The 20825-nt window shown below is 39.5% G+C and overlaps 1 protein-coding gene across 2 annotated transcripts in view; it reads left to right on the top strand.

Annotated features, from left to right (window-relative positions):
* The first annotated feature begins 7458 nt into the window (after positions 1–7458).
* The window catches only part of LOC141505582 (uncharacterized), an 89217-nt gene continuing 75850 nt past the window's right edge, over positions 7459–20825 (top strand). The window contains exons 1-4 of one of the 2 annotated variants that reach the window (XM_074211519.1): positions 7459–7560; positions 9302–9389; positions 18337–18463; positions 18826–18921. In XM_074211519.1, coding sequence (XP_074067620.1) covers positions 9357–9389; positions 18337–18463; positions 18826–18921 — 256 coding nt within the window. In that variant the 5' untranslated portion in view covers positions 7459–7560; positions 9302–9356. Of the gene's footprint in view, positions 7561–8006; positions 8383–9301; positions 9390–18336; positions 18464–18825; positions 18922–20825 lie in introns of those variants that run through there. The other variant, XM_074211526.1, reaches the window with a different exon arrangement.

Here is a 20825-nt window from a genome sequence, read left to right as displayed (position 1 = left end):
CAATCAGGGCGAAATATCACTTAATAAACACAGGACCAAAATCAGAAGAGCTGGATTCAAGTCCTGGTTCCCTTGCTAATAAGAAACTCCAGGTAACTTACTTGTCCAATCAGTTTCCAAACTTGTACAACAGAAAGATTATATCTATTTTACCTGATTCATAGGGTCCTAAGGAGGCCCAAATGAGATAAATGATGAAAAAGCTTTCTGAGAAGTAAAAAACTAAATGAGCTACTTAATATACAGCTAGAATGGCAGAAGCCTTTGGAGAAAACGGCTTAAAAGAAGGTATGATTGTAGAGTTCTTCTCTCCCCAATTTATTCCACTTACCCCACCAGATGCCACTAAGGACAGCTAACAGGGAATGATGAGAAGAACCTTGGCTAGAGGATGTTTTACAAAGATAAGACTGGAGGACAACATAGGAGACCCATAACCACAAAGTTAGAGAGATCTACCTCTTCCCCCTATTCTCTAATCCAAGAATGGTCAATGGGGAAGTAATCTTTGAAATACTGAGATGTTCATGTTTGTCCATTTCTTGGTCAGTTCATAAAGAAAAGGAAAAAAATGATCTCTGTACTCTTTAAAAACAAAATATATTTCATACTATGGTAATGTTAGTCTAATATCATTGGTCATGATTTGATATAATGTCCAACTACTGATATATAATGGGTTTCTCCTTTCCTAATGAAAACTGACCTATTAACTAATTAAAAATATATTGTCCTGGGGCAGCTAGGTGGGGCAGCAGTGGAAAGGGCACTAGCCCTGGAGTCAGGAGGACCTGATTTCAAATCCAGCCTCAGACACTTAATAATTACTTACCTGTGTGACCTTGGGCAAGTGACCTAACCCCACTGCCTTACAAAAACCAATATATATAAAGTCCCTAATAACCAAGCCTAGCTTCAAAGAGAGGTAAAAGAATCCATCTTCCCTTTACTTCTTTACAAAAGCGGAGGCCTAAGAGTAAGGAACATTTTTCAATATGATGATCAGTTTTCCTGAACTTTTTTGTTCTTCTTTTGTGGTTTTTTTGGGGCATAGTAAGGGATAAAAATGTATTGGGAAACAATTTAAATGTGTGTATGTATATATAATTCCCATCACCCGAGAGATCCAAGTACCAAACAGCCTCTCCTTAGAGAGAAGGAGGAAACACAAGAGGGAGTCAGGAGGGAACACTTAAGGTTTACAAAGTTTGCAAAGGGGAGATGAGCAGCAAGGTTCCCCATACAGGGTTTAAGATAAAGGGGAGCCGGGGTCAGATGCCCTGCAGGAGCTAGCTTCTGCTGACCAAATAATCTAATGTGGGAAAGACTTGAATAGTATTCGGATAAGTGCATACTAGAAACTTGCTGTTTGAATCAGGTTTTTTTTTCCCTTGTGTTTTCAGTAAAAGTTCTTTGTGGAAAGACTACAACTTGCTCCAATTTTTCTCTATTTGGGCCAGAATCGGACAGAGATCAAGGTGATGACAGCTATGGGCTCATCCTTTGGACTTGCAAAGATGATAATCTCTATGTGTACTGGGAAAGCAAAAAGGGGCATAGTAGGAAGAAAAAATGGGAAAGGGGGCTGGGATGCCGCCTGTCTGTCCGTTGCGCCTCTCCTGCCCCCCGCTTCCCTGCGCGGGCACTCGCCCCCCGGGGACCCTCCCGTCCCCAAGCACCCGGGCCGGATCTCCCCGGGCTCCCACTGCTCAGAGGCCTCCGGGCGCTCTCACGGGCCCCAAGGCGGCCGCGCCCCCAAAGCCCGGGTCAGGCCCCGGCCAGGCGCGGCATCTTCCTCCAGCTTCCCCCGCAGGCGGGGCCGCCGGGCAGGAGTCGGCGGACGCACAAGACGGGCCCGCGGGGAGTGCCGGCCACGCCGGGAGTGCCGGGCCCGCGGGGAGTGCCGGCCACGCGGGGAGTGCCGGCCACGCCGGGAGTGCCGGGCTGCTGGGCCCGCGGGGAGTGCCGGCCACGCGGGGAGTGCCGGGCTGCTGGGCCCGCGGGGAGTGCCGGCCACGCGGGGAGTGCCGGCCACGCGGGGAGTGCCGGCCACGCGGGGAGTGCCGGGCCCGCGGGGAGTGCCGGCCACGCCGGGAGTGCCGGGCCCGCGGGGAGTGCCGGCCACGCCGGGAGTGCCGGGCCCGCGGGGAGTGCCGGCCACGCGGGGAGTGCCGGCCACGCGGGGAGTGCCGGCCACGCGGGGAGTGCCGGCCACGCACTGATTCGGGTTTACTCGGAGCCTCCAGTCCGACGCGGTCCGCGCCCGCGAGGGGCTCACACTCTGCCGGGGTCCGGCAGCGGCCTCGGTCCACGCGGCTCGGCCGCGGGCTCCGGCGCCGAGGGCGGGCCAGGGGGCGCCACGGCCGTTCTTCCCCTCCCGGACCTGCTCCGATTAGGGCAAGACTGCGAGCGGGTTCGGGGCCGCACGATCGAGCACTAAATACCTGGTGGCTGGACGCTGAGCCCGAAGAAGCGACGCGGAGGAAATCAGCTTTTCCACGTCATGGCGGCGAGCATGCGCATACGTCTCCAGGCGCACGCTGGGGACTACAATTCCCAGAAGGCCACGGGCCGAGGGCTGTCTTCACACCTTCCGTCTTGACCTGCTCCCCTCAGCCCCAAGCCCGGCACCTGCCTTAGAGGTCCTCCTTTGCTAAAGGTTCAGATGGTTCTGCACTGACTTTTAATCCCTGCTCCGCGTGGTTAGGTTAGGGGGAAGCGGTGCCACAGACTTTGCCCCTTTTTTCCTTGCCAGCCCCCCCCCCCACCCGCCCTGGGACTTGAAAGACATTTTCTTTGGATGCTCCAGTAAAGATGAGGGCTTCGATTTAGCCCCAAAACTTCCTCCTGGGTTTACCCAAGGAGCCGCTGGAGGGCGGGTCTCTGCCTGAGTGGGGCTTGCCCGCCCGTAGCCCCCAAAGCAGAAAAGGAAAGGTCGGATGAAGCGGGCAGGACTGGGGTGGGGGCAGGCGGGAGCTGAGGGGCGGTGTGTGAAGACTGTTGAGTGCACTCTGGGGCCAAGAGGAGTGAAAAAAGCGAGCCAGCTTCAAGCTAAAGATGCTTGGATGAGTCGAAGAACAAAAGATAGGCAATTTTGTGAATGATAATGACAAATAACCAGAGTGTGCTATTCCCTCGCAGTCGTGACGGAAAATTTTCTATCTCTAAACGCTTTCCATCAACAAGGGAAAGAAAGAACAGGTCAGTGAAGTGGACGTGGAATTTTTAAAAATTCCAAAAAAGTCAACAAGTTTTTAAAACTCTAATCAAGAAAAGAGAAATCCTGAAAATCAAAGAAGAAATTAACAAAAAAATGAAAGCAAAAAAAAAAATACCATTAATAAACTAGGACATGTTTAAAAAAAAAGATAAACCATTAGTTAATTTGATGAAAAAGAAAAGAAAAACAAGATCAAAAATGAAAGAGGCAAATTCACAACAAATGAAGACCAAAAAGGGCATATTATTAGAAATCATTTTGCCCAATTCTTTGCCAAGAAAATTTAAAAAACCCAAGTGTAATAGAGGAATATTTACAAAAGCACAAAACACCCCCATGTAGTAAGAAAAAAGTAGAAGATATCTTTTTTTTAAGTTTTTTTGCAAGGCAAATAGGGTTAAGTGGCTTGCCCAAGGCCACACAGCTAGGTAATTATTAAGTGTCTGAGGTCGGATTTGAACCCAGGTACTCCTGACTCCAGGGCCGGTGCTCTATCCACTGCGTTACCTAGCGGCCCCAGAAGATATCTTAATCTATTAAACAAGTCATACATTCTAAAAAGAAAAAACCCTGGACTAGATGAATTTGCAAGCTAATTCTATCAAAAATTCTAAGAAAAGTGAAATCCAATATTACATAAACTGAAAAATATAGAGCTTATCAAATTTCTATAAATATAATTTTGATACCTAAACCAGGGAGAATCAAACTAGAGAAATAAAACTATTGACCAATAGCTCTAATGAACACTGATGCAAAATTTTTTCATGAAATATTAGCTATAGTAAAAAAAAATCAAAGGTTAAACTCTATATAACCAAGTTGACTTTACAATGAAAATGCTGATTTAATATTAGGAAAACTATAAACATAATTGATCATGTTAAAAATAAGATGAGCCATACAATTGTAAAAATAGAGGTAGAAAAAACTTTTGACAAAATACCATTTTTACTTCAAAAAAACACAAAACCTAGAAATAGACATTTCCTTAATATGGTAAAAAAGTATCTATAAAACCAAGAGTTAGCATTTTATGTAATGGGAAAAAACCAGAATTCTTTCTAGTAAGATCAAGGGTAAAGCAATTTTATCATTTGTTACCATTTCTGTTTAACATAGCTCTAGAAATGAGGACCATCTCTAGTTGCTGTGAACTATATCTGACCACTCAAACTAGATGATTCCTGGGGAGAAAGTGAGCCTGTTGACCCTGCAAATTCTATTCATTTGCATGTCATGACATTACATCACATCCCTGATGTCATAGTTCTCTTCAGGAATGAAGAACAACCTATGTGAGTAGTAGGGGTTTCCCTACTACTGACCAATTAGGCAACACAGTTCTTTCCTTCTTTGTATTTTTCTTCCTTCTTTCCTTTCTATACAATTCTCCTTTCTATACAATTCTTACATTTCTTTCTTACCTAGCCTAATCACTAAATGAACTTTGCTCAGTCAAGGCAAGAATATTTAAAGATCTTACTTCAAAAAGATGAAGGTCCCCTTCTACATCTAAGGCTATCTCCAGTCATCCTGATCTATATCTGACCACTGGTCCCAGATGACTGGAGGAAAAAGTGAGAATGAAGAACAACCAACAAACTCTAGAAATACCATCTATAGGGTTAAGAAAAAGAAATTGAAGAAATATGTTTAGGCAAAGAAGAAACAAAACCATCACTTCTGCAGTTGAACTCATGACTGATATTTTGGTTCCATTATTATTCATGGAAAAAGTTTGTTGTAATTAGTTTTTAAAAATAAATCTTTTTTTGTTTTCTTCTATTTGAAATTCTCTTTCCATTTTCATCATTAAATGATATTGGAATAATATTACTATCTTGTTGAATTTCCTTTAAAAAGATTTCACTCTATTTTACAAGATGATACTCATCCTTCTTCATAAGATTTTACACAACTTCACATTCTGGCCCAGTTGCCTTTGCTAGGTATCTCCCCTCATCTTGCAAATAAGTCAAATACTTTTGATATGTTTCTTTTTTTTCTTTCTGATAATAGTTATTTTGTAGAGTCAACTGTTAAACATTTACAATACCATAACTGGGTTTAGGGGCTCCTCAAGATCAAAATTAGTTCCATAAAAATACTGAAATATTTTAATTTCTAATTTAGTAAATATAAGTAGAGAATAAAGAACAAAAAGTTTGAGAATTGCTGCCTTGAGTTATTATGTAACTATGAGTTATGATTACTCTATGCTAATCATAAGTATTTTTAATATCTGAATGAGAAAATTAAGTGGTTTTGCATAAAGAAAAATAAAAGAGGTTATGTCACAATAAAAGAGGTTAAGTCTCCAGGTAAAACAGAACTATGTAAAGTTTGTATCCTTGATCCTTTGCAGTTACTTTCAACAGGTTGTATTTGTGAGTTTTGAGATGGAAGGGGCTTGGACAAAATGGCTATATGACATCACTGAATATGAAGCTGGATTAGATGGAGTCAAAGTGTACAAATGCCATGACTGTTGATGGGGACAAGGATGCTCGATATGATGGTGTTTTTTAAAAAATGATTGTAAATCCATAAATCCAAAAACCTTGGATTCTGATCCTACCTCTTCATATAATTAGATAATCTTTGGGTTTCCTTTCTGAGTTTATGTTAGCATTTTGCTTGAGTAGGTCCTTTGCTTGTCATGGCATGACTTACCCTGATCCATGCTATTATTATATCCTGCATTTGCAATTCATCTTGGCTGACAAACACAATTTTAGGGTGATGAAACAGAATCACAGACAAGTGTCATATCAATAATGTACTTGAATATGTCTCTAAAAATCGTCTAATCACAGAAGCAAACCTTCCATTATCACCAGACTCTTGCCTTCCAGGGAAAGTACCAACATTGACATAGAACATCAAGCAACTGGGGAAGTTATATACATCTACATTCTCTCTCTCTCCCTCCCTCCCTGTTGCTTCCTTGTGTACATGTAGGAATTTCCTTCTCAAATGATAGAACCACAACCTTGCAAGCACCATAGTCTTAAGCTAGTTCTGGGTTTTACTCTGTAAATAATTCAAGAAGCTTAAAGTCACTATAATCATTAAACTTGATTAATATCTTCATAACTTTATTAGTTCTTTCTCCTCCTTTTAAATGTCTTTGATGTCTCTTCTGTTTGTTGAAGAAATGATGATTTAATTAAGTTCAACCGTGCGAGTTTTAAGCCTGGTTCACTTAGCCAGTTGCTAGTTTGTCGTGCTGCCCCTGACCATGGTGCTGATAGCTTCGGTAAACTCTGAAGAAGCACCTTAGTGTTTTTCTCCATATAATTTTAAATCCTTTGAAACTATGGATCGGTAAACACACAAAGGTAGTTGTTAAAACACAAAATTGTATTTTTATAAAGGAAATGTATTAATTTTGTTTTTTCTATTAGAATTTAGCCAAATTTTAATAAAATGACAAACTGAATCTATTGATGGTACAACTTTTCTGATGCTCTTAAGGGATTTGCTGCAGTTTGGGGTTAATGATATGAAAATTGGGTATGTGTTGGTATGTAAAAACTGTGCATTTTATACAAATCTGTCCTGACGGTACAGCTATCCTTAATTTTTTTAAGAGTAATAGATCTTTTGTGAATTAGGACTTATTTACTCAAAAGAAGAGACTTTTATTTCTTTCAAAAGGCCCTTGGGGTTTAATGAACAAGTTCTTTTGCTTCTCTCCATTAGATCTTCAATTTTATTTTTTATTTAGAATTTAACCAACCGCAAATAAAATGAGTATTTCCTTATGAAAAGTAAAATAGAACAAGTTTTTTTTTGTACATTTGCATTTTGCTATCCTCGAACTCTAGGTGAGGAGGCTGCTTTTGCCTTTCTTCGTATTTTCAGCTCTTAGCCTAGTTTCTGGTACATAACGCGCTTTTTAATGACTGTGAATCGCTGAGGAGTTTATGAGAAGAGTGGCATAATGAGGAATAAGGCAGATTATTTTGGTCGCTATTTGGAGTTTTTACATGGCTCGTCTTCTTTATCCCCCAAGATCTCCATTTCTTAATTAAGTTAATCAGGAGAATTATTTATTTATTTATTTATTTATTGCCTGTTTTGCAGAATTTGCTCCGATCCTAAAGCTCCGCCCCTTCCCCTCTGACCCCGCCCTTCGTCATCCTATTGGTTCCCTCCGCCTTTTGAAGCCCAACCTCCAAGCGAGGCTGGTTTATAGCCTTAAAGGAAACCAAATTCTCGAGAGACTAGGATGGTTTGGGGTTGGGTGCGGAGAGGTGTGAAGCTAACCCCCGCCTCCCCTCCGGAAGCTGCATTTCTCTTCAGGCCTGCGAGAGCGAACGACCGCTGGAAAGGTGTTGCCTAAGGGCCACGAGCCGGCGTTGGGAACGGGGGAGGTGGCGGGGAATAGGAGAGAGACAGGAAAGGCTCAACCTGTGGTCTTCTGGGAGTTGTAGTCCCAGGAGTCTCCAGGCGCAAGCGCACTTTGGAGCGCTGTCTGGCAATGCGCGCGCAGCCTCGACGCCGTCATCGGCGTCTCTCATTGGAGGTCAGGCCGGTCTGTCCGGTCGCGCTCCCGCCCGGAGTTGGGCTGAGGCGGCGGGAGAGGGGGCGGGCTCGGGTGTGAGCGTGGGGGGGGGGGGCACCTGCGTGCGTGCGCGGGCGCGGGCTTGCGCGTTCACGGTTGCCCCCAGAGACACGCAGAGTCCGTGTGGGCCGGTCTCCCGCGCGAGCCCGCGCCGCCTGGGTGCGGCGCCCCGGGCCGCCCTCCGGCCCCCGGCCCAGGGCCTGCGCCCAGCCGGCGCCCCTCAGAGGTAGCGAGCCGCGGCGGTGCGTGAGTGAGCGGCCCCCAGCGCGGCTGCCGCCCGGAGGGGCCGGGCCCGCGCGGACCGCCCTCTGTTCGCCGCGGCGATGTCGGGCCCACGGGCTTCCCGAGCTAGCAGAGGAGGGGTGTCCTGATGAGGAGCGGGGAGAGCGTCCTGGACAGCCGCCCAGCTCCCGGGCTGTGCCAGCCAGGAGTCCGTGCCAGGACCGGGCACACCTGGCCTCCGAGGCCTTTGCCCAGACCTTCCCAAAATGCTGAGTAAAGTTGTGGAAGCGACTGGCGCAGAAACGATTCCCGACCAGTCTGCTTGGGGACACAGGTTTGGGGTGAAAGTAGACTATCCAGGAGACAGGTGAGAATTACTGACTGTGGTGGGGGCAAAGGGTCAGGTGGCCAGAGAAGCCTTTTTGCCCTAGACCAGTTATCAGTACAGAAAAGTCCAGTATTCTTTCACTTGGAATGACCGTTTTTCCTAGAAAATTTGCTGAGTATGGTGCATAGTACGTCCTCTGGTGGGTCTGGCTGCACTTTCACTCTTCAGTTACCACAAAGGATGATTCTTAAGTAAAAGGCAAGGAGTATTCTAAAGTATTGTAATGATCGGGGTTTATGAGGCTTCTAAGATTGCAAATTTGAGAACAGTCATACATCAAAATGCTTGGACTTAGGTGGTATTTTCCAAATAAGCAGCATTTAAAAGGGGGAAAAAAAAGTGTCCTGGTTATTTTGGGAGGTGGTTTTTGATTGGGACTAGAAGCTACGGTTCCTAACAAGTAGAATGTGTGATAGAATTTGGACCCAGAACAGTACTTACAGACCTTCACTCTGTCCTGGGTCATCCAGGTGTTGCTGTGGATAGAGGGCTGGACCTGGAATCAGGAAGACTTGGGTCCGAATTTGGCTCCAGACACTTACTAGCTGAGTGACTGGCCATGTAGCCTCTGTTTGCCTCAGTTTCTTCATCTGTAAAAGAGGGATTAAAAGTAGCACCTAACTCCCAGAATTGATAGGAGGATCAAATGAAATAATTACAAATTACTTAACATAGATTCTCACATATATAGTAAATGCTATATTAAGGTTAGATGTTATTAGTAGTATTATCTGGGATTACTGGGATGAGGTTACTTCTAGGTTCCTCTTCCTTCAGAACACTGTGGCAGAGGGCACAGTCCTCTGTCCTTTGCCACCCAGTGAATGTGGGAAACAAGGCAGGATTTTCCTAATCATTCTTTTTTTTTTCTTTCTGATGTTTCTTTTCTCTTTTGTAGCTTTGCCTCTTTAGGAATATGCCCTCCCCAAGAGAATAGCACTGAAAGGGTAGCAATGACTTCTGGGCTCCTAACTACCAGATCCAAGGTAGGTTGATATTTCAGGACAAAGAAAAAAGCTCATCTTTCCACTTTCAGAGTAGAAACATTTCTTTTCCTCTTCATAGAACCTCTCAAAAAGTTCAGTCCAGAGACTAAGACCCAAATGTTTTCACCTAGTAGACTTGGGAGTGTTCCCTCCCTGCCCCAATATTCATTTAGTCTGTTTGCAGGATGTTCTAATGTACTGAGTTTAAGGCTGTGAACAAGACAAAAGAAGTAGAAAACACCATCCTTGTCTTTAAAGACCATTCTGTTTCCCTGAGTCAGATATGCTCTTGAAATGATAACTATAATTTTAACATAGGAAAAATTAAATAATATAAAGAAGTACTTGACCAGTAAATAGTGTAGACAATGTCATAAAAGTTAAGAGAAGAGAAAGGACATTGTGACTAGAATGGACAGGAAAGACTTTGTGATAGAGATTAGATTTCAGTTGGACTTCAAGATAGATAGAATTTATATTGTTAAAAGATGACAAAGGACAATCCAGGCAAAGAGAACTTGGCTCAAGGTGTGAAACTGGAGTGAGTATGTCCTCAACATAAATGCTTTGAAGAGACTGGTCTGGTTGGAACAAATTTTAGGAAGCAGTGGAAAATAAAATTATTCTATAACAGTACTACTCTATAGAAGACTTTGAATAGCATCTGGAAGAGTTGTGAAATTTATCTTAGGGTATCCGAGATAACTTGAGTGGTTTGGGGAAAGAGAGGAGCTATGATGGGGTGAACAAAGGAAATAGTGTTTGAAGAAGCAGGAGTTTAGTAGTAGAAAGCATGAGAAAGTTGGAGATGATTCAGGAGTTTCAGCATAGGTAGAATGGTGATCTATGTATGGAATAAAAATGAAAACTATAAAAAGTTCTAATTAAGTTATTCTTTTGGAAAATCTGGAGAAATATTGGTTAGACTACTGATAGTGCTTCCACATCACAACTTTTTCCATTGTAATTTCAATATATTGCAGGTCGGCATAAGAAATTAAATGTGAATTTTTGGAGGAGTTTTGTGGAAGCCACAGATGATGCACAAAGGCCAGCAGACAACACGTTCAGAACTCCATAAAATATATGTGTAGTATTGTAAAATGTCAACATTGAAAGGTCAAAAGGTGAACTCTTGGTAAAAAGGGAGATGGCACTATAAATGAAAGTGGATGCAAAGCTATTTATTGAAAAAAGGAATGGTGGACTGGGTCCAAGCAGACTCCAGCGGTGGGTTGTAGGGAATCTTTTTAGGAAGTCTTTTTATAGGGTATTGGATCTAAGAGGCAGGATAGGATGAGAGCCACTGGGGTCTTCATGAAGGATGTGCTTTGTTTGAAGGGTGGTCAAGGCGAGATTGGGCATTGTTTGGAGTTGCTATGAATGTTCGGATTCACGTCCTTAGGAAGGGATAATCAATGGAGTTTTATTGGGCAAGAATAAAACTCAGGCCTGAATCCAACAAACATTTTATTTTTAATACCATAAATATACATAATTTCTTCTTTGGTACCAAGAGAGGGCCAAAAAATTTTACATGGATTTTCCAGATCATGGGGCACTGCTTCTAATCCCAACAATGTGGAAGGGACAACTGCATATTACTGCTCAATGGAGATAAATTGGTTAAATGATTGGACTAAAAAGATTAATCATGAATGGTCTTACAATAAGGTGACAAGATGTCTTCAGTGTAGAGCTCCAGGGATCTAGGCTTGGCTCTTTGCTACTTAATACTTTAATTAATGATATGGATAAAGATATAGATGGCATTCTAATAAACTTATAGATTATACAAAGTTAGGAGGGGTAGCTAACATATTAAATGACAGGACTTAAAAGGATCTTGAATCTAAGCTCAGTTTTTTTTAGGGATATATATAAAGTTGTAGGCTTGTATATAAGAAATTGACTTCACAAGGACAATGAGGAGGCATAGTAGTTCATTGGGAAATGATCTGGGTATTTTAGTGGACAATAAGCTCAGTATGTGTTAGCATTGTCATATACCAAAAAATTTAGTAAAGTCTTGAATAACTTCCTTTCAGGAAGAAGGAAATGGTTTGGTATTTGCATATGAATGCCATTATCACAGCTCTTCTGAAATATTGTGTTAAGTTTTGGGTACCTAAATTTTGGAAGAATTTTGATAAGCTGGAGAATAATATTCAGAAGAGAATGACTTATATGATAAAGGAATTGAATTTAGGTCAGAGTTCATGGTTTGTTTTGTGTGTCTGTCTGTGTATATCCTTCTCTCTTGGGAGGAAGAAAATCAAGATGATGAAACTTAAAATTTTTGTTCCATTTGGGTGCTAATGGATCAGTTGACTTGCCCAAGGTCATGTAACTAAGATGTATCTAAAAGGGGATTTTTCTTGACTCTGAGATTAGGCTATCCACACTAGGATCAGTGCTCTCCCTTTTAGCTATTTTTAAAGTAGTTTAAAGACAATCTGGTAGAAAAGGGATTAAAATTGTTTTGTTTGATCTCAGAGGCCAAAACAAATTAGATTTGATTTCAGGAATCCTCACAATTATTTATCCACTAGTGTGTTAGACTAGCTTAGGAGATAATGAGTTCCCCATTACTGGAAGTCTTCCAGCAAAGAATGGAAAATAGTTGCCATTTAATAAGGGTTTTTGACAGAATAGTGAGGTTTCTTTTTGGAGATAAGATGGTTTTTAAGGTGTCTTCCAGTTCTGAAATTCCATAACTCTCTTAACTGTGGGCCAGGCTCCTCTTTCATAAGTAGATAATCATTGAAACATGTCTTTTATGAAATGATTTTCAATAAAAAAGTTCAAGTATTGTTCTTGTTCTGAGAATTCTTGCAGTGGTTTGGGGAAGGCCTGCTGAGATTTATCCTAGAAATTTGAGTTGGGAGATTATTAGTGTTTTCCTGGAAACTTAGTATTTACTTTTTCATCGACAAGAAAATAAATTCCTAAGACAGTTTTTCTTCAGAGACATTAGATATACATTCTGAAGTTTTATTGTCTGTAGCAAACCAAGTGTTTTGATTCTTATTTAGTTTTATCATGAGCCAAATTTTATATTTACCTGTCATAATTTAAAAATTGAACAATTTTTTTCATAGCTTTGGTAGAAAACAGACTTCAGAGTTCATTTCATTTCCTGTGAATTTTTTGAGGGGGAGGGAGGTAGGTTGCAAGGCAGTGGGGTTAAAGTGATTTGTCTAAGGTCATACAACTACTAAGTATCAAGTGTCTGATTTGAACTTAGGTCCTCCTGACTCCAGAGCCAGTGCTCTAACCACTGTACCACCAATTGCATGGGTTTTAAAATATAACTAATTACTAGGGATTTCCATCATTATTGACCTAGGTTATAATATAACATATTCTGATTTTGAAAAGGAAGAAACCTAGGCAATTTTCTAAGTTTCTTGTTTGATGACAAGAAATTACTAGATTTTTCAAGAATTTAGAATTTATGTAATAAAATATCTTTCAAAATTCATAGGCAAATATATATAATACTTATAGGATTCAATAAAGAAGAATTTATTAAATATCTTCTATATGTCATATCCTGTGATAGATACTCAGAACAAAAAGTCAAAAAAGGTATAATCCCTGTACATAAGACAAGTTCTACTGGAATGTGAATAGAAGCTTGGGGAGGAAAAAAAAACTGAAATTCTGAAATAGGAAACATGTGTATCACAAATTCTTAAGATGTAAGATTGTATTTTTAAAAGTTAAAAGCAGAATTAATATCTTATATTTTTGCCCAAATTTCTTCACTACTCTTTTTTCTTGGGAATATTGTATATCTACAGACTCCTTAACCAAGACATGAATTCCATCAGTATATGTTAGATCAGAAAGACATTAGCCTTCAGAAACTGATCTATAAGAGTGATAAATTAAAATAGCAACAGGTTTATATTAGAATTGTGACTATTTTTAAATGCTTTGTTTTCAGTCAGTAATTTTTTTCTCTCCCTTCCAATCAAATATCATGGTCAAATAATATATCTTCATGTTGGCCATGTCTCATTTTACATCATCCCTTAATCAGAAAGTTGGTGACATTTTCCATTGTTTGTCCTACTGAGTCATAGTTGATCAGTATTTTTAAATCTTTCAAAATTGGTCATTTAAAAAATGTCATTGTTATAAATTGTCTTATTTCTATGGTCATTTCATTCAGTATCAATTCATAAAATCTTTCAGATTTCTCTGCAAGCATATCTTTCATTGTTTCTGATAGCACAGAAATATAAATATATATATATAAATTTGATGTGATTATAAAGTAATTAACAACTCTATACCTCATGCAAGAAAAAATAATTTTTATCAATTATAGTTATAACTTTTAAGGATACATACAAACCCTGTGGATGTGCCTGTGGGCACACACATACCAATCCATTGGTAGTCCACGCTTTTAACAATAGTGTCTTCTTAGGACCTCTGTCATTGAATGGTCATGTTTAGCAGATTGTATTTTTGACAAAATACAGCTCAAGTATTCCTACTATGAAGCTTTCTCCCCTAATGCTCCTACACTGAAATAAAAATTACTTTGTACATGTTTTTGTATGCTGCACCCTTTGGTTGAATGTAAGCTCTTTGAGTAAAGGATTTGTTTCCTTTTTGTCTTTGTAGCCCTAGTACCTAGCATGTCATATGCATCACAGACATTTAATAAATCCGTTGATTTTAATTTCATCACTCTTTTTCTGGGGTCCAAGTTAAATATGTCTTTGCAAGTCATTGATTAAGAGTCTGACTAGTTAGGAGAACTAAGTTCTTTTTCTGACTACTCTACTAATTCACTGTATAACCTAGATAAGTCATTTCATCCTAGATAGAGTAAGTCATTTTATATTTAGGTCCAGGTTTCAGACATTCTCCTTGTTGGAAAGCACCTGTGAGATCATCAAGTGCTACCCACACTTCAATAAGAGAATATCCCTGGCAAGTGATCTGTTTGGAGACCTACATTGATGAAGAACTTACTATTTCTCACAACAATTCTATTCTGCTTTTGGAAAACTCTGATTGTTATATTTTTCCTTATTTCAACCCTATATCTGATTTTCTGCATCTTCTATCCATTACTACAAGTTCTGTTGTTTGAAATCTAGCGAAAAAAAGTCTAATCACTTCCCTCATGACAGATTTTCAAAAACTTGCAGACATACCTGCTTCCCTATAAGTCTTCTTTACCTAAATATTCTCAGTTATAATATAGTATGTTTTCTGGTTTTCTCACCATCATAGTTGACCTCTTCTGGATGAAATCTTACTTTTTCAGTGTCCTATACATATATGTGTATATATATCTACATATATGTATAAACTGATGAAATAAAAAAAATTGTGATTTTATTGTGGTAAAGAGAATCTACATTTTAGATCCAAATTTACTGTTTATTTTAAGAAATGACTGACTTCATTCTCTGCCTTTGAAATGCTCCTTATAAGATCCAGATGAAATGCTACATCTTCTACAAAGCCTTTATTGATTTCCCCAATACACAACTGGAATGCTCTCTCCTCTCTGGCCTTGCATGGTATTTCTTACTTGGCATCATACAGGTTTTCTCCTTTATTCTGTTAAGTACTATGATTATTCTATTATATAGTGCTGTGTTTCTGTCTTTGTTACATATATTTCTTGAGGACAAGGAGAGGAGGGATAGGGACGAAAGATCTGTGTTTTCATTGGTAGCATCTCTATAATTTATAGCCTTAGAGGGTTGCCTGGTTATATTATAATGTTTGTCCTTCATTTTCTAAGAAGATCATAGCATTAGGAATTTGAGTGAGGGAATGCTGTGCTAAGTCACCGACCTCACCTACTCCAGAGACATCTGGATCCAGTGGCCAGATATGAATCAGGATGACTAGAGATGAGTCTGGATTCAAGGCAGTCCGGGGTAAGTGACTTGCCCAAGGTCAAAGGGTGTCTGAGACCACATTTGAACTCAGTTGCTCCTGATTTCAGGGCTGACACTCTATCCCCTGCGCCATCTAGGGGCCCTAAGGTCACACAGCTAATCTATGTCAGAGACAGGACTTGACCCTAGTTTACCTCTTTTTAGAATATGGAGAGTTTCTCACACACGCATACCCAGGTGACTCTAGAGAACATCTTTTCACTATGGACAGTTTCAGGGAATTCCTTCTGTCCTGAGCACGCATATAGGATACAGCCTTTTTGGTGGCCTAACCCAGTCCCTTGAGAATGGTCCCAGAATGACATAGTCCCTTAACTGATCATTCAATAAAGAGTAGGTGCAACTTGTTTTATGGTCTGTAAGGTCAGATTCTATCAGGTATAGGTCCTTATGAATTTGGGAAATGAAAGCGAGGAAATGTGCTATAGTCCCCCATTGATATCAGCCAAAACAGCACATGAGATGCTATTGGAATCAGTATGTCTTAGTCTGACAGGGAACTGGAAAAGGGAGGTGATTCTCTATGATGATAGTGCCTCATAAAACAACACTGGCAACAGATTCTGAAATTCAATTTAAAAAGGTGTTTTTGTGAGTTATGAGGGATCAATTTTTGCCCATGAAAAAACTTAAACCAATTGTAGTGTAATTCCTTTAGAGTCCATCATTCAGTTTTCTAAACTATGAACCAGAAATCCAAATTCCATTCTCAGACTCCATCTTTTTTAAGCAGTCATTTGCTTCCCAAATCTGCTTTTTCTTATCCTTTGCCTTGAATAAGCAGGAGTGATGAAAATATTACCCATGTCCCAGTGGTCTTTAATTTCTAGTTTGGAAATTTTTGGCAAAAAAAGTTTCTGCATTCCTTTTAGTAGCATTTTTTGGCACAATAGATAGATCACTGACCCTGAAGTCAGGAGGACCTGAGTTCAAATCCAGCCTCGGACAATAATTATTCAGCTGTGTGGCCTTAGGCAAGTCACTTAACCCTGATTGCCACCCTACCCCCCAGGGCTATCTCTATTGTCCTGATTCATATCTAGCCACTGGACCCAGATGGTTCTAGAGGAGAAGGTGAGGCTGGTGACTTAGCACAGCATCCCCTCACTCAAATCCAACTCATGTGCTTGTCATGGCATCACCTCCCTGAAGTCATGGGCTTTGAAAATGAAAGACAAACATTATGTCCATGTAAATCACTCAAAGTAAATATTAGTCCTGCATTCTGACAGTTACTGGAAGGTTTTCATCATATTTTAGAAAGATACCCTAGGATCTCTTGTAAAATAAAAAGAAATGCAAAGGGAAAAAATAATACCCTAGGGAGACAGCAGGTTTTTCAGTTTTTATTTTCAGGTCAACAAATCACTGACTTAGTGTCAGTTGTTACCAACCACAGTTACATTTCTGAACATTTCTGTATTATCTCTCACCTAAGAGAAGGTCATACTCCTTTTTCTCCTTCTTATACACATACACTTGGTCCAACTTTGTAAAGATCTTGAATTATTAGACATTTTCTGAAACGTAAACTCAGTCAAAGCGACTAGCAGTTTCAGGCAGTCATTTTAGCGCATCTTTGGTAATTAGTACAAAGATGTCACTATACCTGCCTTCTTGGCAAGATTAAAATTAGGTTTGGTGTCAGGTTCACACAAGGTTCAGATAAAGTCTCTGTAAATTTTCCTGAAAATTGCAATTCCAGTTCATTTAATGCATGGATAGCAGAATGTCTGGAAAAGTCATACTTTCTTATTTCAGATGAAATAGATTCTGGATTTTGAAATAGAACTTTTGGAGATTTTGGTAACCTTCAAGTAGTACTCCAGAAATACTTAGAACTTGCAAGACAATTGCTATTGATACAGTTTTTTGTGGATCTTAAGAAATTGCTCAGAAGAAGATATATGGGCCCATGCAATAGTCTAGGAATTATTCGTGTCCTGTAATATTATATCTTGAATTTTATTCACACTCTAGGTATGTTGACTCCTGAAAGATTACTTGACATGAATTTCCATTCCATCTGCTATATTATTTGACTTTGAGCTTATTATGATATATTGTATGACTGCCCAAAAGTTCACTATTGCTATTTTTGCTTATCTTTGCATAGTTATATTGATCACACTAGGGAAATGAAATCTGTACTTTATTGCCTTTGGTCTTTTGGAGTAGTAGCTTGATTCCTAATGTCACATCTTGATGGAGACTAAGAAAGTGGTGCTTCTCCAGAAGAGACTGAACAACATGAAAGATGCTTGGGAAATAGTTGAAGAAACCTGAATGCTTAGCCTGGAAAAAGATTTAGTAGTGTCCTTCAAAATTTTGAATGAAGAGATGAATTTGATTTATGTTTTTTAGTTCCACTGAGGAAAACTAGGCAAAATAGATGAAGTTAAGGGCAAGCAGTTTCCAGGTCAATATAGAATGAAGAACTTCCTAACATTTAATAGTTCATAAAAATGCACTGGGCTGCCTTCAGGGGGCATAATTCACTGGAAGCATTCAAGTATATCCTGGACTCGCAAATGATCAATTAGGGAGGAATATTATAGAGAATCTCATTTAGTAGTTAGGAAGTTGTACCACAAAGCTTCCAAAATCTCTCTCACCTTTAAGGTCCTATCATTTTTCAGTGATGTCTTCCCTTCCCCCTAAAACCAGGTGAGTCTCTTTGTTCTTGGAACTCATAGGCAATAGTTACTATCTATTTCACATGATTTAGTGGTTTACTGTGTGTACAGTATTTTATTCTCTAATGTATTTTTCTCCCAGTCAAAATTCTGAGTTTTCAAGGACAATAACCATATCTTATACATGTTTAGTGTCTTTTAAATGACCATGAGCATAAGGACATAAAAGGAAATAATTTGGTTGGCTTAGAACTCTCATATCCATAAATTTTTTTAGAACATACTACCCTGTCTATTCTATCTAATGGTGACTCTTCTCAGTGTTGTTAACACATGGTCCTAGATTCAGGTAAAATGTATTTGGCATTTTAGGAATCATTGACATTCAAGGATGTGGCTGTGGACTTCACCCAGGAGGAATGGAAGAAACTTGACTCTGGTCAGAGATACCTGTATAGGGATGTGATGCTGGAAAATTACAGGAACCTGGTCTCACTAGGTAAGAATAGGTTTCCTTTGTGACTCAGGATTAGTCTGCCTATTAGAATATCTTTGTTTTCTCAGCTATTAATATGTGTGAGGGGGGGTGGGAGAAAGTACTCTGAAGTGTTTATTTGTTTTGGGACTTGGAATTTAATGATCAAAACAACCCTAATCCCTTTTGGGTACTGGATCAAGCTGTTCCTGCTTCCTCTTTCCAGTTGAGAGGTCTACATTCTGTTAAGTCTGAAATGGATATCTTGATGTTGCCTTGATCTCATTCTTTAGAGTCCCTGAGGAAGAAAGGGTTTGAATTTTTATAAGATGGCTCTTTGTCTCCTGCACAAATATCCAAATCCTTTGTTTTTTCCATTTGGACAGGGCATCAAGGATCAAAACCATATGTGATTTCCCAGTTGGAACAAGGACAGGAACCCTGGATAATAGAGAGAGAAATCTCAAGAGGTAACTGTAAAGGTAAGGTGAGGAAACAAACCATTCTGGAATCACAGTAACTTTTATGAGTGTTTATAATCTTCAAATTAATCATAGTAATTGTCCTCCTAACCTTCCTGACCTATTATAAAAAAACTGAGATTATTTGGTATGAACTCTCTCAATTATCATTACTTCAACTCAATTTGTCATAAATTTTTTTAATCTTAGAGTTGAATTAGATATAAAGTGTAATTTAATCCAAACTCTCACCAATTCCAAAAAACCAAAGAACATCACAGGCAAATAGAAAACTATAGTACTATGGGAATGTAAGGATTCAAACATTTCTAAACCCATTTCTTGTGTGAAGTATAATTTTGGTTATTTTAGACTCAGGTATATAAGGAGAGGTGGTAGTTTGTTACTTTTTCTTTTTTGGTTTTTTTTTTTGGTTGCTTTTTTAAGTTTTTTTTTTTGTTTGTTTGTTTTGCAAGGCATTGGGGTTAAGCAGCTTGCCCAAGGTCACACTCCAGGGCTGGTGCTCTATTTACTGCACCACCTAGTTGCCCTAGTTTCTTACCTTCTTAACAAACATGAAGCCTTTACTTGAATATTTCCAAAGAGAAATTTCTTGACTTTCTGATGTATCCTGCTACAATTTGGAAGGATTATGGTTAATAAAGCTAGAGGGAGGATGTAAGTGACATCTAATCAACCCTCTAATTTTATAAATAAGGAATGAGATTCAGATTGATTTGCCCAAAACTACACAGAAAGAGTGAGCAGTTGTGTGATTTGAAACTCTTTTAACACCAAAGTCACTGCCCTTTCTAGTGTAATGAGGTCTTTTTTTATATTGATCTAAAATTTGCCTTTTTGGTAGATCTTGCTATTCATTCATCCTAGCTCTGCCTTTGGAGGAAAAAAAAAAACCAGAAGGTATACTCCTTGTTCTACATAATAGTCTTTAATATATTTCGATTTTATGCTAATCATATATTTTCATTCTTTTGTACACCTCTCCAGTTTGAAGGAAATAGGTATTCCTCATCTTCTGTAAAGAAACATGTACAAAGATGACTCAAAGATGAGAAGGAAAAGCATAACAAATTAGATGAAAGATTCTGAGTCTGAAAAAGCCTTGTTTGACAGACTAGAACATTTTGCTGAAATTTAACATTTTATCAAAATTTAAAGGGAAATATAAGGACTTAACATTTAAAAAAAATCAACCTCAGAAGTAAAAGTAAAACAGAATCTTTCTTTAACAGTCCACATGAAAAAGATCCGCATATTTTAGTATACCATAATCTCCATGTGAGTCAACAATGTGATTGTGGCAGCCATCAAAGTTAATATTAAATGTGGTCTAATGACCAAGATTAGGGAAAGTTTCTTTATAGTGTTCCCCTATCAGATCAGATCTGGAGTATTCAGGTCTCCATACCACATTTAAGCAACTACACTGAGAAGCTTCCATAAGAAGGCAACCAAGATTTAAGTTAAGAAGCCTTGAGATTAGCTAATGAACCTGGGTGTTTAGCCCAGAAAATTTGACAAGCTAGGCAGACCATAATAGCTGTTTTTAAGCAGTTTGAAGGGATTCCTGTGGAAAGAGGATTAGACTTGTTCTGGTAGACCTTAGAGGGCAAAGTAGAGTAGTGAGTGAAGGGATTTATGATTTATGTAAGAGAGAAACTGCCTAACTGTTGTCCTAAAGCAGAATGGACCACGCAGGTGATGTAGGTTTCCTCTTCAAGTAAAGTCACTTGTTTGGGAGTAAGGGATTATTTTTCAGGTACTGAGTAGAATACTTCAAAGACTCTGTCCATAAAAACATCAGTGAATGCATTGTGCTTTTGTGATTCTTTGATTGTGTGATCTTGGAAGCAATTTACTTAATCATACTCCTGATCCAAATCCAGTATCCTCTTCTTGAGCCT

The sequence above is a fragment of the Macrotis lagotis genome, chromosome 1 (assembly GCF_037893015.1).
Source record: "Macrotis lagotis isolate mMagLag1 chromosome 1, bilby.v1.9.chrom.fasta, whole genome shotgun sequence".
NCBI lineage: Eukaryota > Metazoa > Chordata > Mammalia > Peramelemorphia > Peramelidae > Macrotis > Macrotis lagotis.
The sequence above is the reverse complement of the archived record's forward strand: the minus strand, read 5'-3'. Positions and strand labels throughout refer to the sequence as shown.